Source organism: Strongylocentrotus purpuratus, unplaced genomic scaffold (assembly GCF_000002235.5).
Source record: "Strongylocentrotus purpuratus isolate Spur 01 unplaced genomic scaffold, Spur_5.0 spur5_scaffold_3, whole genome shotgun sequence".
In the NCBI taxonomy this organism is placed as follows: Eukaryota; Metazoa; Echinodermata; class Echinoidea; order Camarodonta; family Strongylocentrotidae; genus Strongylocentrotus; species Strongylocentrotus purpuratus.
The window spans coordinates 3,121,542-3,140,384 of record NW_022145609.1 but is presented as its reverse complement, the minus strand read 5'-3'; the positions used below and the strand labels follow the sequence as shown (position 1 = coordinate 3,140,384).

The 18,843-nt window shown below is 38.1% G+C and overlaps 1 protein-coding gene across 1 annotated transcript; it reads left to right on the top strand.

Annotated features, from left to right (window-relative positions):
• Positions 1-14: 14 nt before the first annotated feature.
• Positions 15-18,842, top strand: LOC105445306 (receptor-type tyrosine-protein phosphatase alpha-like; the record flags this gene model as incomplete). The annotated part of the gene is made up of 22 exons (XM_030996604.1): positions 15-33; positions 488-793; positions 1,629-1,699; positions 2,098-2,329; positions 5,863-6,101; positions 6,482-6,551; positions 7,692-7,794; positions 8,154-8,236; positions 8,786-9,039; positions 9,549-9,636; positions 10,142-10,218; positions 10,866-10,902; positions 11,115-11,212; positions 11,710-11,835; positions 12,229-12,377; positions 12,813-12,948; positions 13,473-13,622; positions 14,367-14,466; positions 15,024-15,088; positions 16,125-16,253; positions 18,290-18,415; positions 18,747-18,842. Coding segments are annotated over exons 1-22 (2,754 nt in total), but the record flags the coding sequence as incomplete, so codon positions are not given.
• Between the last annotated feature and the right edge of the window lies 1 nt (position 18,843).

The window sequence follows — 18,843 nt, the reverse complement described above, 5'->3', positions numbered from 1 at the left end:
GTGTGTTGCAAAATATGTGTGAATTAGCCTTCAGTAATACAAACAAAAGGCCGAGCCTAGTGGACATACTGAATAAACAAATATCTACTAAAAAGAGGACATGGAATGTCTGTTCTTATCTTGAAACAGTTGTTTGTGCAGGCAAGTCGCATCATATACATTACCTATCTACATAGGCCCTACATGTGAGTTAATTAATACACTTTATATCTTAATATATAATAATGGTAATATTCTGGGTTTATATAACACTTGGTACATCTACAAGGTCTTAAAGTGCTTTACAATGTAGTATGAACCCTGTCATTGTACTCAGGCTTGCTCACACACAACGTATGCAATTTCTCCGCATTATAGTATTTTTGTGTACTTGGGTAAATTTCATATATATATTGACTTAATGGAAGAACCTAGGTGTGTCATTGATTTTGACTGGTATTTCAACTAGTTATATTTACGTTTTATTGTCTCTTTTGTTTTTGTTCAGTTCTGCCCGTCATTGAGAAAGCACCAGTGATAGTGAGCACTACGTCAGCTACAATTAGTCTTCAATGGAATGCATGGTCTGCAGAAGATGACATAGGTGATCCTCCTCTTGTAGGATATGATGTCTTTGTAAAGAAGGATGGCGAATGGGTAATAGATCAGAGAGTAGAACAACCCACAACATCAGCCATCGTTAGTGGCCTGACACCCGACACAGATTACAGGTTTCGTGTAGCAGCAGTGAGGGAAGGAACAGGAGGAACAGGACCTTTGTCTCCTAGGAACGACACAATAACTCTTTGTAGAAGTAAGTTATGTTCAGAAGATTAATAATTCAATGTGCCAAGGGTTTGTCATGATTTCAGGGTGCAGAATTAAACATTTGAATATGGTATCTACAAGAAAGTACATGTACTACATTATAAGTAGATGATTTGTACATACTTTTGGGATTATATGCGCTTTCCATTTAAACAAAGGCTCTTTAACTTATCTAGTTCAATGAGTAAAATCACAATGAAATGTTAGTACTTTCCATTGCCACAACAAGGTGACGAAAGACACAATCACGCCTTCATAAAATTCGTGGGTTTTATAATAAAAAATCAGATCTTTTAAAACGAGTCTGATGTGAAAGGGCATAATAATATACATATAGACATAAATATGTATGAGGTTCGTAACACCATTCCATACATTCTATTTTTTAATTGTTCTACCCTTTTAAAATGTGACACAGAAACCTTCTTCTATAAACATGCTTTTCGCCAAAAATGGATATAGTACCCTTCATTGTGTTTTGCCCAACGGTAGTTTTATGTTTCACTCCTAAACATTTGATTTAAAACCTTGGAGCGTGTGTATGTATGACTTTACCACGACCTGCATCTACATTTTATGAATTCGTCTACTATAGGTTCAAGCCATTTAGTATATTCTATACAATAATAAGAAGAATGGTGTTTATAAAGCGCTTACCACAACAGTCTCTAAGCGCGATTACGATTGTCTACATTCACATACAGGTCATTCCGTAAGTATTTGTAACAACTTAATTCCGCACAGCAGTGCACAAATGGAATAATGGATATAAACTTTAAGAATACAATAAAACCAAACAAGTATTTTGTTTTTAACTTCAGAACCCAGTGCTTCTCCAACTGGACTACTAGTTTCAGCCACCAACCCTAAAGAGCTAGTGGTGACATGGGAGGTATGAACTGTTTTAAGAATAGCTTTATGGTCACTTAGTGAAATGAAGTTGGATGAAAAGACTCTTCCAGAACAGAAAATGCATAACTGTTAATAGTCATAATGCTATTATATTGATGTAAAACTGCACTGTTATGTTATGGAGCTGGTAAATATATGTTTTACCTTGATTAGACTTGATTTTACCTAAAATTTAATCGGGATATGTCAAATATGAACGATAGTTGACTCACTTCACTTTTATGCCTTTGGCATTCTGGATGCCTCTTTACGTACCTCTCAACATTTGACGCAACGAGAAAAAAAATGGATTTAAAAACAGGTGTAAAAATTTATCTGTTTGCCAGATAAAAATTTGTGATTGGGGATTTATGAAAAAGACTTTTAATTTAATTTCAGCACCTCGCCTCAGAATCAGCAGAATGCAGAAGTGGAGTGACTCATTATATGATCTATTATGCCTCTACTGGATTACCTCCTTTAAACTCATTCATGGTTCCTAATGACACAAGCTCTTACACGATAAGAGGTTTGGATACCTATCTGGACTATACCATCCAAATAACTGCATCAAATAAAGACGAAGAAAGTGATAGGAGCAGTGAGATTATCGGCAAAACAATTGAAGAAGGTAAGACTTCATCAGTTAGATATCTTGGATTCTTGAAAGGAAAATATACTTATTCCGATAGATAGAGTAAAAGATGTGCAAATCGCTGTTATTTTCTTTGATATGGTTTAAGTTGAACACATTTTCCAACGAATGCTGCCAAATAAAGGTGAGGAGAATCACAGGAGCAGTGAACCTATCTGCAAAACAATTTGAAGAAAGTGAGAGTTTGCCTGCCGAATACAGAGTATATTTTTATGCCTCCGCTACAAAGTAGCTGGATACATTATGTTTTCGGGCTGTTCGTCCGTCTGTACGTCCCGTTCTCGTGATAACGTTATCTCAAGTATGTATCTTGCAAAGCCAATGAACTGATTAGATTTTAAGGGTCGCAAGATCAAAGGTCAAAGGTCACAGGGCTCATCATGTATGCAAAAATAGCTTGTGATCGAATTATCAATAGAACCGATTGACGTATCATCATCAAACTCAAGATATGTATGTATCTTGCAAAATCAATGAACTGAGTGGATTTTGGGGGTCATTAGGTCAAAGGTCATGGGGCTCATTATGTATGCAAAAAACAGCTTGTGAACGCATTATAAATACAATCAACGGATGGATTACTAGGGGCTTTTCGTTTGTGTGGACAAGGACGGCGTTCCCGTCCTATAACGATGCGAATTGGCGTCAGACACCCGTCCTGTTCACTACCATTTTCCGTTCTCTACGCAATGAAACCCGCGCGCGTTTATTCAATTTCTCCTTCTTTCACTTTTTATGTTATTCTTCGCCTATTATTCTATCTTTTTTAGAAAATATTTCGTCTAGTTATTCTTTGTCTTCTTTCTTAAGTATTCTCTTTCTGTTTTTCTTATGCTGTTCTTTGTTTCTTCTTTCTTTTCTTATGTTATTCTTTGTATCTATTATTCTTTGTCTTTACTTCTATCACCTTTTATAAGGTAATTTTTTGTTTTTATCGTTCTATTAATTTTTTCCTACCATTTTTTATGTTATTATTTGTTTCTTCCTTCTTTTTACATTTGTTATGTTATTCTTTGTTTTTATAATTCAATCACTTTCTTTTTTTGTCTTTCCATATGTTATTATTTGTTCGTTCATTCTATCACCTTCTATTATGTTATTCTTTTTTCTTCCTTCTATCACCTTTTCTTATATAATTCTTTGTTTTTATCATTGTATCATTTTTTCCTACCATTCCTTATGTAATTCTTTGTTTTTCCATCTTCAATCTTCTCTTCTATCTTTCCATTATCTATTCTTTATCATTTTTTATTTCTGTCTTTCCTTATGTTATTCGTTGTTTCTTCCTTCTATAACCTTCTTTCATGTTATTCTTTTTTGTTTACCATTCTATCACTTTCTCTTTCTGTCTTTCGTTTTGTTATTCTTTGTTCCTTCCTTATATCACCTTCTCTTATGCTATTCTTTGTTTCAATCATTCTATCACTTTCTCTTTCTGTCTTTCCTCATGTTATTGTTTGTTTCTTCCTTCTATCACTTTCTCTCTATGTATTTCCTTATGTTATTCTCTGTTCCTTCCTTCTATTCTTATGTTATTTTATTTTATTTTTTTTTATAATACTATCACTTTCTCTTTCTGTCTTTCCTTGCTGATTTACGCGGCGATATAGCAAGATGACGTCATTTTTAAGACGGGGTTCGATTTTTCTGACGAACCTCAAATCGTGGATGAACGCGTTCTAAAATTTGGCCTGACGACGTGAGACGACCCGACGCATGCGGAAATCGCCGAAATGACGTCACATCTTTGACGTCGTCTATGTGGACGTGGCAAACTGAAACCCCCTACTTTCAAAATCAGGACGTCTGCATCATACAGAGCCAATGAACTGAGTAGATTTTAGGGTAATGAGGTCAAAGGTTATAAGGCGGACCCAGAATTAGCAGCAAAAATCCTTCTGCCGCTCTTCACAGCTATATGGGAAAGGAAGGCAGTTCCTGACGATTAGAAAGAGGGAGTTATTGTAAAGTTATCACAGAAGGGATCCCTATATAAGTGCAATAACTGGCGTGGCATCACACTGGTGTCAATACTAAGCAAAATATTGGCAAAGATAATTATTACTCGTATCATAGATGCTGTTGACCAAAGTGTCAGAACGGAACAGGCAGGTTTTCGGAAGGGAAAAGGGTGCACTGACCAGATATTTGCACTACGTAATATCATAGAGCAATGCGCGGGATGGCAGAGGAAAGTTTATATCAATTTTTTTGACTTTGAAAAAGCATTCAATAGCATCCATCGAGACAGCCTTTGGTGAATACTACGCAAATACGGGATACCAAAGCAGCTAGTTCTTGTAATTAAGAGCTTTTACACCAATTTCACATGCAGAGTTGGAAACAGTAACCATAAGTTCCAAGTGAAGACTAGGGTTAGGCAAGGATGTGTCATGTCAGCACTGCTCTTCAATATGGCCATAGACTGGGTGATGAGACAGGCAACCGAAGACCAAAAAGGAGGCGTAAGATGGACCCCCTTTCCTACTCTTGAGGACCTCGACTTTGCAGATGATTTCGCTTTACGTTCCACTCCCACCAGCATATGCAAGAAAAAACATCCAGACTCGGTAATTTTGCCCAGCAAATTAGCTTGAAAATCAGCCAAGTGAAAACAGAGGTGATGACCCTTAACATCTCGGACCCTGTATCAATACAAGCAAACAGCGGGGAGGACTATAACTAAGGAGTTTACTTACCTGGGCAGCACTGTCAGGCACGATGTAGGCGCGGGCAAAGAAATTAAGAACCGTCTGAATAAAGCCAGAAATGCATTCAGAATGCTCAATAATATATGGAGATCACAGCAGTACAGCACCAAGACCAAGCTTAAATTATACCAGAGCTGTGTCCTTTCTACTCTTCTGTACGGCTCTGAATGTTGGAGAATGACGAAAAACGACATCAATAAGCTGTCGGTCTTCCACACAAAGAGTCTGAGAAGAATATGTCGCATTTTCTGGCAAAACACCATTTCAAACGAAGCACTGTATGCCCAATGCCATCAAGACAGCATGGAGAACATCATCATGAGAAGAATGTGGAGATAGATCGGACTTGTAATGAGAAATAACATAGATGACATCACACGAACATCCCCAAACTGGACACCAGAAGGCAAAAGAAAGAGGGGACGTCCTAAAACCGTCCTAAAATCACTTGAAGAAGGGGAAAAAACCTGAACCACACATGAGGAACCATCCAAAGACTGGCCCAGGATCGGAAGAAGTGGAATACTTTTGTATTTTGCTGCTGCCCTATGTGTCAGGAGGCATGATGGGCAGTAAGTAAGTAGGTCAAAGATCAAAGGGTCATACATGTATATGAAAAATAGCATGTAATCACGATATTATAACAACCTGAAGGAGGAGGAGGAGGAGGAGAAGAAGAAGAAGAAGAAGAAGAAGAAGAAGAAGAAGAAAGAACTTGCGATCCATGCACATTTACACCCTGTCATACAAAACTATACATGTTTTTTTAATTAAGACCTTCCTGCTTTCCCTTCACAGTTGCACCTAGTCCTATCAATGTGGCTATACCGCAGAGTACTACAAGCTCCTTCACTCTATCCTGGTCTACTCCTCTACCATCTAACATCAATGGTAACATCCAGAAGTATATCATCCGCTACAAGCAAACTGACCCCGTTGTTGATGGTGACTATAAGTCAGAGGAAGTATTGACTGGTGCGTTTCAAGGAGAGCATACAGTGGTAGACCTGACAGCAAAAACAAACTACTCAGTCCAGGTAATACATCTATATGTATTGATAGGTATTTATATACCACATAAAGATTCTAGGCCTGTGATTGGTCAAAACCGCAGGAATAAAAATTGCTATGGACTAATTGGTAGTGTAGGAAAAGAATATGATTGGGTATACCTCTATATGAATAGAATATTATATTAATATAATATATTATATGAATTGTGTCGTTTTACATGCAACTTGAAAGGGCAAACAGGTAAGGTGTTTTAAAAGAGTTACAGTATTAACAGAACATGAACAGAGCAAGTTCCTTTCGGATAAGTAACCTGAGATTTGCGCTTACGTGGATGATAACATTTCTAGAAAATGGTCAAAAGTATAGAATTATTTTTGGTATGATATCAACATTTCTTATATAGGTACAGACTGTTAATGGAGCTGGTTCTAGTAATTGGTCAGAACCTGTGACTGCTGAGACGATACAATCAGGTAAGAGCAGTATAATGCTGAATAATGTTGTGTTCATACATGTGTATGTAGCAGTGATAGTAATATAACGCATATGATATTCTAAGGCTTGCTTTGAACATTAGAATGAACCCATTCCAGTATCTTCAACACCATTGCAAAATCAACTCAGGTCCATTTCAAAACCATTGGCATATCCCATAGAAAAGGTGATCGTATTATACCAATGCTTCATTGCAATGTTCAGACGTTTCAGGCTGATAACTTTGTTATTCGTTGCTCATTTTTCCTGATTGAAGTGTGTCATATCACTTCTTGGTCATATGAAAGGGCAGAAACTGAACTTTCTAGAAATGTGATTTCCTCTTTGAAATTCAGATACCGTCCACCAAATGAATTTTTGGTTCCTTCTCTTCAAATTGATTTAAATCACTCATGCGTGAAATATGCATTATATGAGTTGCATCAAATGAAAGAAGAGGATCTGAGCTATACAATTATGTGTCATTTATTAATCATAACTGTGATTAAGTTATGATAAAACATCAATAATTCTCGGCTTCGTTTTTTTTCTGGGACGCGCTGTATATTCATAACACTACAACAACTATTCTACTGACATCTACCCTTGGCCGCACCCTTACAGATGTGAAAATGCTCTCTATGAATAAATGGAACAAAATCAACGGAACATGCACACATTTTGCAAATATAATTTTACTGTCCAGCTTGACGCACCAGGGGTCTTCTGGTGGGGTTTAAGTTTCTCTCATCTTTTCATAATATTCATTTCAAGCGTCAAAACTGAAATACAATCGCGACCGTTTTATGCGATTTCCTCCAACTTAGCAGCGCTGCTGTTGAAAACAATATTAGGCGTGTAATCAAACTGTAACCCTGGTATTAAGTTGGTTTTTATGGAAGCAGAAAAATGAGAGGGACGGGTCAGTGAAAATTTGATCAAATTTCGATTAAAAATAGGAAAGTTATTAATTTTCGAAGTTGCGATCAATCAAACACATATTTTATTTGTTATCGATGGCAGAATGGATTGTTTCAATACAGGGGTTGTAACAAAAACATATTTGAACAATTGAATTTTCTTGGGGAAAATAAAGATTTCTGATTTCATTCTTCTCTTTCGTTTGATCCCAAATAAAGGTCCTGTTGGTCCTATAGCACCGGCAGCAGGTGGAGCCGTTGGCGCCATTCTGATCATTTTGATTATCATCATTGTAGTCATCATCATGTTCAAACGACGAAGGTTTGTGAATTATTTTCTATTTTCAGTCATGATTATAGTGTTCGTGTACAATGCTGTCACTTTAATACTTCCATAGTAATTATACAGTAATCCCCTGTATACCATACTCTCGATGCAAATGGACTTTTTTATGTACAGACTTTAAGAACAAGCAGAATAGGGAAATTTGAAAATAAATGGCTATCATCTACATTCTGATAATTCTCTATTCCTTTCTTCAAGGAATACTCTACCGATGAAATTTTTCTTTAAGTTTGATAGTTACCAGCTCTCGTAAATTTCTCTTCTGCTCACTTATTCTTCGCTTTTCGTCTTTTGCATTGAAACCTTTGTTTTTTGGTTCTCTTTTTTTTCCAAAGGAATGATAGTAATCCGTCTAAAAAAGAAAACATCGAGGACCAATTTCAGGCACCAGTGGATTTCCAAGACACGCCATTAGAAGGTAGGCCTATGTTTTGATAGTTGTTAATATGATCAGGTAAAGAAAAAACTATAATCCTGAAAATAGCATGGAACGACGTGCTAATGGCAACAAAGAGACATCATATTCTAATTTTTCTAACCCCATAGAATTCTTACAACTTAATTATGCCCTTCCCTGATTCATAATGTCACGAACAAGACAAGTTTTTGGAAGAAATTAAAAAAAGTTTCAAGTGTAAGGAACTAAGGACTTCTTGGTTATTTGCAGTATAGGCTGATTCTGCGTTTTACCACGCTAGAACTTTTCCTCCTCCAAAAAGGGGGTAAAATTCAGTTTGACTTAAAGGTCCACTGCACTACTGGTACCTACTTGCGCCCTCTATATATCAAACAATGCCTAATCGGTGACCATTGGTCCCCCATGATCCTCTTTTTCTTATGTTAACTGAGAGCTGAGTTGATGAGATAACCACCTGTCCAGTGACCTTGCAGAGCGGTCTAATCCCTCCTGTAAACTACGGCAGATAAGCTTTTTAAAAAAAATGTATTTCTGTATGTATTGTGTCAGGAAATAACTACAGTGGGCACGCCTCCGTTTCGAACCGAGACCAAACACCTTCAAGGAGCACGAGACCTAAACCACATGTAGCCGTCAAGCCCGTTGTACGGCAAACTAAGTCCTTAGACCTCGATTCAACCGATGGATCTCCTGACAGATCTAGCAGCAAACCTCTTGGCACACGTCAACCGATACCCTTGGCTCAGTTCCCTGCGTTCGTCAACAAGAACAGACACACTGCGCTCTACTCCGAGGAATTTCATGTACGTTAAATGAAGAAAATTTCTGTTAACAAGAAATATGTCTTCTTTTAAAGCGTTTGCGTTTGAGAAATTCTTTTGGCACTCAAATGTGCGCTACTTGTAGACTACATTGTGTTGTTGAGAACACTGGGTAGCGAGCTCTCTCTGTGGTGTGCTCGATCAGCCGCTGATCCATGAATGTGGTGCCGTTCGAGACTCATTATCCTTAGATGATATTTCTAGGTTCATAGTATGACTAGTAACGAAACATAACAATTCATTTCAGAAATATATCGCCGTGGGCATTATAACATTTATTTTTACTTATAGGCTCCTCCATATTTCTCTTTTCTTAAACGCAACTGTTCATTTCATACTGCATGCAATCAAACTGATGTGATGTCAACCGCCTTTGTTCTAGTCTTAGATACGAGACTTCATCTTTATTTGTAGTGTTTTATGATAATATTAATATATGCAAATGTGAAACAATAAAATAAAACCGAAATTATATTTCTTTTCTCTTCTAGGACTTACCTGGCCCAGACATTTATCCTCAGACCGTGGCTCGAGAGGAGATCAACTTCACGAAAAACAGATACAAGAATATTTTACCATGTGAGTTTACAAACTAACAGGGTCTTTATTATGTTGACTTGTTAGGGATAGCTATAAAAGTTTGCTTCAATAAAGCTCTAGATAATGTACTTGTTGTTTTGATAATAGTAGTTTGCAACTGTAGCGCTGACTGCAGTGGATTGCAGTGGAGCATCACAGTTCGTTTGATTTACAGTGTACCAATGTATGTACCGATGTATGCTATCAGTTCCATGTCATAATTCTTTATTTAGAATATGAGTTTTCAATAATTCATCCGTAAAGAGATGTTGCAAGTTTTATTACACTCTCAATAAAAAATTAAAAGAGTTTTGTCCGTTGTCAAATCTCTGCATTTGAAACCTATACAGTACTGTTTTATGTTAATGTTTTGACTATAATTTGTTTGCTACTCTACCGGAAACCGATAACGAAGATAAACGAAGAAATTGCATGAGCAAAGAACTTTATGTTAAAAGCTACTGGCTAACTATTTTTTTCTCCAAATATCCTATCTTTTATCCAGATGATTCGGCGAGGGTGAAGTTAGAAGTAACCGACGATATCCCTCATTCCGATTACTTTAACGCTTCTTACATTCCCGTAAGTAAGGTAGCATGTATCAATATATCTATACATTAATTTATAAATATATTATCATTACAATGTACTTTCATTTTAATGTTATAGAGTGGGTCGTCGTTGAATGAAGCGTCCAATAGGAATGATATGAATCAAATAACATTATTAACAAAAACTTTAAAAAAACTTTGAAATATTAACAGGATGTAGCTTGAGTTGACGGACTACTTGAAGTAGAAAACACGTTTCCTTCGCTGGATCTTTACACAATCCAAACACACACACACACACACACCCACCACACCACCACATGCGCGCACACACACACACACACACGCGCGCGCACACACACACATACAAGCTTAGACACACGTACACACACGCCCACACACACGCACACAGCCGCATCCACACACGCATACTCACGTACAGCAAACATGTTATGGGAACCCCACCATCGGTTGAAGCTGCAAAATAATTCCTCATATGACTTGAATTTTCTTGATCTTCTTTTATGTTCGATTAAAAAGAAGAACAAAGTTGTCTACGAGAAAGCAATGCTGTAAAATAGAGACTATCATTTTCCTCAAGCTTTGACGTATGTATAGTTTTATTTTGATCTACTTTTCATTATGTACACTTTTCTTTTTTCTTTTTTTCACATACAGAGTTTTGACAATGACAAGGCTTACATTGCATCACAAGGTATGTCCACTCAAATTTTCCGTCATGATTAACAAGGATTAATTTAAAAATACAAATTGAAAGACGTATTAATTTAGGTTACTATATTTCAAGTAAATATATTATTCTTGTATAAAACCACAAAAAGAAGATCCAAACAAGACAGCAGTCATTCCCATAAGGCAATTGAAACATTGATTTTCCGATGAGCCATAATTCATTATATTTTCAAGGACCCAACAAGGCCTCTATGGATGATTTCTGGAGGATGGTCTGGCAGGAGAATGTGACGACTATTGCCATGGTAACGAAGCTCAAGGAAGGAGATAAGGTCAGTGACGTTTTCAATGCTTAAAGAAGTGTTGCTCAATGCAGATAGTACAAGTAGGGTTCTAGGAAAGACGGATGATTAGATAAATTATACTATGGCTTAGTCATAGTGGAGAAGTTTAAGCACTTGACATGAAATACAAAGGTCGTTGGTCGATCGATCCCCGATACCGGCACTGATGTAGTTGGCAACTCGTTATTCTACATTTGCCAATCCATATCCAGGAGAGAAATGTAGACCTGGTGAGATGTCGATAGCCTTTTTGTTAGTAATTGCCATATGCCCTCAAAGAGTAGAGATGGTGCACATCGTGCTCGAATTAATCTGATAAACAGGTTAATAATATGTGTGAAGCGCTCAGAGACAGTATTTATATCAATCGCTAAATAAATCCAGATTATTAAAATTAGTACATAATAATCATATAATATTTCTCCTCCAGATTAAAGCATACGGTTTTTTAATCTGATTATTTTATGTTTGGTTGCTTAAAATAGATCAAATGCGGTAAGTACTGGCCTAATGTACCAGGCGATTCGGTGAAGTTTGGAAATATCAAAGTGGAACTGGAGTCACTGGAAGCTTGCACAGGTGGAGTTAAAAGGAAAATGACTTTGAGAAAGGTAGGTAGATAAGTCATCTGCATATGCATTGCTACGTCACATTTCAGGAAGTTATTCATGATGCCTTCCATTACCATGAACCAGTCGAATTATTATAATTAATATCATTGAACCATGCGTCCCTTTGGACAATATCTATGAAAACGGTACTTCAAGTTTAGTCATTCATAGAAGTTTTTAAAAGTTACTTTATAAATTACTATTTCATGAAGTTTATTTTAACATGATTCATGCTTTTTTTCTGAGCTAAGTCCTGTGCATGGAAACACTAACAAAAATTGATACCATTGACAATAAAACGGATAAATATTTTGATAATCGGTACAAAAGCTGATGTATCATTTAAATTAATTCATTTTCACTGGGCATGACATGTGTTGCTCTCCTAACCAGGGTGACGACTACAGGATCGTCACTCAGTTCCACTTCACAGAGTGGCCTGACAAGGGTGTTCCTAAACACACCTCATCACTGCTCAAGTTCATCATGGAAGTCAAAGCTGATCATGGACAGTACACTCATCCTCTGATCATTCATTGCAGGTAGGCTTCTTGGTCCATTTCACCTAGATCAAAACAAGTACCACAAACATCATCGTCAAGACCTTCAAGAAATATTTTTGATACTTTTTTGTGTTTATGTTAGAGATCACGTTGGGATTACGCAACGTGTTATCGATATGCTCGCTATAAGAAATACGAAAATAATCAGAATATAAGAGATTTCAATAATTATCTTAGCCGAAAAAGAGCTTCCTAAAATAAGTTCGAATAATAATCGGGCTTTACTACAGCGAAACCTTGGTTCCCGAACTCATTAATTTCAATTGAAATTGCGTGAATATTTTGCTGACTTTTGTGTTATCGTTCATTAGCTAGTGTCAAGGCACATCGTTACATCCGGAGAGAATGCGACCTTGTACTTTAAAAAAATCAATAACATGACTGATTAGTTGATCAATTATATTTTCTACCCAGTGCTGGTGTTGGGCGAACAGGCGTGGTGATCAGTATTGATAGCGTCGTAGCTCACGCCAAGACAACTAGAATGGTAGATGTCTTCAACTTCGTAAAGAACATCAGACAGAAACGACCATACATGGTCCAAACACAGGTCAGTTACCTCTCTCAAAACATACTCCAACTGCTGCTGCCGTATGGCACACAAACTTCTTAGTTTAGACACTGATAGGACCGACGGATTTCAACGTAATGTGCTTTTGCAGAGATTGCCATATGATTATTCTACGCGACATAATGTGAAATTAAAAACAGTATCACTATGCATATACATGCTAACAGTATTTTGGGGGTTAAGTTTACTTTCCTGATTTATAAAACATACCTTGTATGGAAAATTTAAATTTTGAATGATTAAAAATCCTTTATAAAAATGAACGTGTTGAAAATTTGCTTGAATGTTTCTTCGTTTTGTTGTTGATATAAAACAAGATATTATCAAAGGAAACGTGTTGAATATCAAGAATTCTTATAACATCGACATAGGGCACCGCTTGTTCTAATCTTTAATTATGATGTACTTGTTCCGTCGTATTTCGTAAAAATATGAGAAATGTTAGTGGATCAGATGGAATTGATACAAAATGTTTGAAGCTTTCGTTTCTTACATGAATACAGGAGCAGTATGCCTTCATCTACGGGGCTGTCCTTGAGGATCTTCTCTGGAGGAATACCCTGATCCCTATCGTTCATTTCACTGATCATCTACAAGACTTACACTCTTCAGGCGATGGACGTGGACGGTCCAAGATGACCAAGGAGTTCCAGGTAACACATCCCAATCATTACCAAAAGTTCGGTCAATAATGAATGTCTACTGACAGTAACGACTTTAGTTCTCTCCCAGGTGTTTTGCAATGGCAGGTCCACATACCAGAACCCTCTTTAGTTCTGTCTCCATCTGTATAGCCTTTAGCTGTAAAAATGAACAACTTCTGACCTTGATCATAAGCCACGTAATGGTTCCAAGTAAGTTCATTGTTCACTTTCCTCTGGACGGAGCGTTCAAAAAACCTGAAATAGAGAGAGAGAGAGAGATATGGATATTTCAATGAAACTATTTTTCAGGAATGGCCTCGCCCCAGTGGAAACAACTCATGGAGAAAGAGAAAATATCCCATTTACAAACCTGCTCTTGCGCTCTTAGAATGGAAATGTTAGGGATGTCGTGATCCGTTAATCACTGAACTGTAATTCAAATGAATGGTGTTTTTTCGAATCTCACACGCATCACTATCTAAACTTATGTTGGGTGAATGAGTGCCTACTTAGAAGTAACTGTAATTCCTTGAATGCTTTGAACCTTGAAGCAGCTAGGCTATAGCCAAGATAGTAATACGATTTTGTTAATAACTTAAAAATCCCTTTGGGTGGATAAAATGCGCAGAATGAACGTTGCTAATATTAAAATTGAATCTTTATTTCTGCATGCGCGAAAAATATACCAGAACTAAAGTATATGACGATCAAACTAATTCGTGACGTAAACATCATATTCTCTGATTAAATCAGACTTTGAAGAGCCTCTGTCCAGATCCTCCAGCTTCTCAAACAAGATCAGGACGCACTCGAGATAATCACCCCAAGAATAGATACGGAAACAACCTACCATGTAAGTAATGTTAGGATACCAACAAATACACACACACAAACAAACACATACACACCATTTAAACCCCGGAATTTTCGTCAGTGGACATAATATGTAAATCGTAGAATCTTGCCAAATGAGATTTTGAACGCCGTGGTGAAATGTATGACGTTGTCGTGAGCAAATGAAATAACAACATACGGGGATCTCAAGATTGTCAGGAGACGGTGCAGTTAAGGTTGGAATGGTGTAGGGTTTGGGGGATACTCAAAGCTTTGAATACGTTAAATTCAATTCGAAGGTGGAGAGGTGATATCACATAAGATGAAGAGGGTGAGGAGGATTGGGGGGGGGGGGGGGGCTGGTGATCCCACCTCTACTTTGATCCATCCCTATGCATGTCATGTATAACGAGACTCAAAGAGCAAAAATTGAATACATACATACCTAAAATCCAAAATCGCTATCAAACAATGTGAAAGACTTTAATACTCGTACTTGTTTTAGTGTAAATGTTGAGTTGTAGGGTAATAGCGTAACGCTGTTTGAAATGTTCTTTTGTTTCCATACCATTCTAGTGCAGAGGAATCGTGTGATGCTAGACTCCCCAGATCATGATTACATCAATGCTAGTCAAATGAAGGTGAGATGTTCTTTGTGAATCAAGTGATTCAATTTACACTGCAATTTAGTGTCAGAAACACTGAGGGATTAAATGCCATCGATACCGTTTAGATCTTCATTTGACTCGCGTTCAACATAAGAAACTGTAGACACCTTGTATTATTGATATTATTAATACTTAGCACAAACAAGTATTTAATTGTGTTTCCCATCGTATTTTTGGGACTTCGTTTAATACGAAAGGGGAACTTTTGAATGCACGGTTAGATGGATGGGTGTTAAAATATTATCTATATTTTCCAGTTTTTATATGCAATAATAGTGACACTCATTGTCATTGAATTCTGGATCAATTTATACCCTTCCCCCCCCCCCCCTACTCCGAGAACGGAGGGATACCATGCGTGTTACCAAAATGTCCGGTAAAGGGGTACTTTTCGTGCGACAAAGTCCGGCCCGAGAATTGTATAAAACGGGTGTATTTGACTTCCGACCCGGAGATTTCTTTAAAAAGGGGATGTTTTTTTTCTTTTTCTCTCATCTCTTTGAACTTCTGAGAAATAACTTCCGAATTTAGGGAAGTACTTGAGCATTTTCCAGATTTAGGGGGGTCTTCAAGGCAGGAAAAGCCTGCAAAAAAGCCCGCGAAAGGGGGGGGGGGGTTCGGAAATGTTGGCAGTCCTCAGATAGGGGTGCTTTCAAAAAGAGGGGACAAGCATATGCGTACCTTAAATAACACTGAGTGGGGGGGGGATTTATATCCCTTAAATGTACATATACTGTCGCCATTATAATTTACAATGTACTATAGGAGAAATTATTATAGAAGAATTATTTTATCTATTTAAACTATCTTGGAATAAAACTTTATTGATAGTCATGTACGGGGTGGAGGGTGGGGGGTGCAGTTCAGTAAGTGAGCCCTTCTCCGCCTAGGGTGCCCGTGCTTCGAATATATTGACAGCTCTTATAAAGCCTTTCATGACAATGGAAGTAGGTGGCAAGGGTCTCATGTTTTTACCGGAAATTGTATTTATTCTTCCCTCATCTTTCAGGGAGTCCACTGTACCTTCATGACAACCCAGATGCCACTGCCAACCACTGTGTCTGATTTCTGGTCTCTGGTCCTCAACAATAAACCATCCACTGTCGTCATGCTTAACGACAAGAGCCAAAACGACAAGGTAGTAGTGCGAGCATATGTCAATTTTAAAATAAATTGTTTTAGTTTAAGTTTGGGAGATTTAAAGACCTTGCTATTTTGTATTGCTTCTTTTGTTTTTTGATACGAAATAATCCATATACTTAACATGATAAATGTTGAATTCCCATCAGCGGCGCAGAAGGGAGGGGGTACCGGTCCTTTGTTTGAACAACCCAATTCGAGCTCCTCCCTGGATTAATAGTGTTAGTAGTAGTAGTATTAGAAGTAGTAGTAGTACAATACAGGAACCAAGTTGCCAAGAATGTGCACAGAGCACGTTGTGAGTACATCAACAACATTATCGAGCAATCCTTAAGGACAATCCAAAGTCTTTCTGGTCCTACATCAAGACATGTCGATCGGAAAACATTGGTATTCCTACTTTGCGTACTCCATCTAAGCTATGCGCCTCAGCATTAGACAAGGCAGAGACACTGAACGACTACTTCCAGTCCGTCTTTACTCCTCACCAGCTCCACTCTCTTGTACAGAAAGGATATTCTCCTTTTCCAACTACTGGTCACCTGCACGTTCACAGGACCGGTGTCGAGAAACGCCTCCAGCAACTGGACCCTTCAAAGGCCAGCGGACCTGATGAACTTCCACCCAAGCTCCTAAAGCTGGTAGCTCGCGAGATTGCTTCTCCACTGTCCTTCCTGTTTCAACAAAGCTACAACAGTGGCATCGTTCGAGCCCAATTGAAGCAAGAACTAGTTACCCGTATACACAAGTCGGGAAAAAAGTGTGGCCCCTCCAACTACAGACCAATCTAACTCACCTGCGTCTGCTGCAAAGTCATGGAACACATCATCCTGAGCCATGTGTCGAAGCATGTTGTAGTAAATAATATCCTCACCGATGCAAAGCATTGCTTCCGATGGGGTTTGTCAACAACCACTCAATCGACAACAGCCGTCCACGACTGGTCCTCCATCCTTCAGCAGCGCAACCAAGCTGATATAATCTTCTTGGAGTTCAAGGAGGCATGCGATCGAGTACCACACCTTCTCCTGTCGACCAAACTTCAGTACTACGGAATAAGTGATCACAAAAATGCTAGAGCAAGTACAAAGAATTGCGGCTCGCTCTGTGTACCGTGACTACAGATACACCACATCACCATCGGCTCTTGTGGCAGCTCTAGGGTGGGACACGCTTCACACACGTCGAATCCTCGACTAATGCACCCTTCTCTACAAGATCCATCACCGTCTTGTCTCCATACCTGCACCAACTATTGTCATCCCTGCTACATACTTCGGAGGACACGACCACAACCTGAAGTATGTAATTCCTGTTGCAAGTACTGACTCCTTCAAGTTTTCATACTACCCGAGAGCAATGAGGATCTAGAATCATCTGCCAGGTTCAGCAGTCAATGCAACAGGAATAACCAACTTCAAGGAGGCTGCTCTACGTACATCAGAATGATGCAGCCCCCTGTTCGTTCCCACATCATATAAGCTTACTTGCTTGGTTCTTACTTGCACTGGACTTAGCATATTTTACTCTAAATTAACGAGTGCTTTGTCCACACACCATTCCTGCAATTCATGACACTCCTTGTAGTTACTCGCCTCACCTACCATCCCAGTATAGCTTCCTGAGTGAGCTGCCAAATGGATTACCCAACCAATTACCAAGGAAGTAGTAGTAGTAGTAGTAGTAGTAGTAGTAGTGGTAGTATAGAAGTAGTAGTAGTAGTAGTAGTAGTACTAGTAGTACTAGTAGTAGTACTAGTAGTAGTACTAGTAGTAGTGTATGAGTAGACTTTAATGGATAACTTGGTTAGCATAAGGCTAATCTTCACAGTGTTCAGAAGGCTCATTTACAAACTAACATGGCTAAAGTGACTAGTAATTGCAATTCAAGAAACCTGTGGCATTATTTAAAAAAACTGTAAGAGCGAGAGATATAAATGTAATAGGTCAGGAAAGGAGCGAACAGAAAAGGAAGGACTAACATGTATGTATGTGTATGAACATTTAACGATAGCCTTGCCTCTCCTCATTCTAGAGCTGTGCACAGTACTGGCCTGATGCTAACTCGGTTCAGTTTGGATCCTATTCAGTTTCAACCTTATCAACGTCATCTGATGGGGACATGACCATTCGGCAACTGAAAGTTACCAGAAACTCCAAAGTATGTCTTATTTCATATATTTCCTTTACGACACAGTGATTGTTGAAGAAGAGACTGTGAATTTAGATATGATGCCCTCATTTGAAATGATTGTTTTTACGGATCAAGAAATCTAATATTTTTAGCGAACCGCATTATGAATTTCAACCAGAACAGTTTTTCCAACCGGGCGAACTGCGACTTGATGAATATCTAGCTTTTGTCAAATATTATGGCAGTTGAAAAGCAATAATTTTTGGTAGAACGCAAAGATAAGATGCAAAATTGTGACCGATTCAAATATGCCTTATACATCCATTTCCACGGATCGTTTTGTTTCGTTTTCTTTTAGACGAGTCACACCGTCACTCAGTACCAGTTCCATGGATGGCCTAAACATGGATCAGATCCACAATTAGGGGCTAGGTCGTTGATGAAGCTCATCCGCG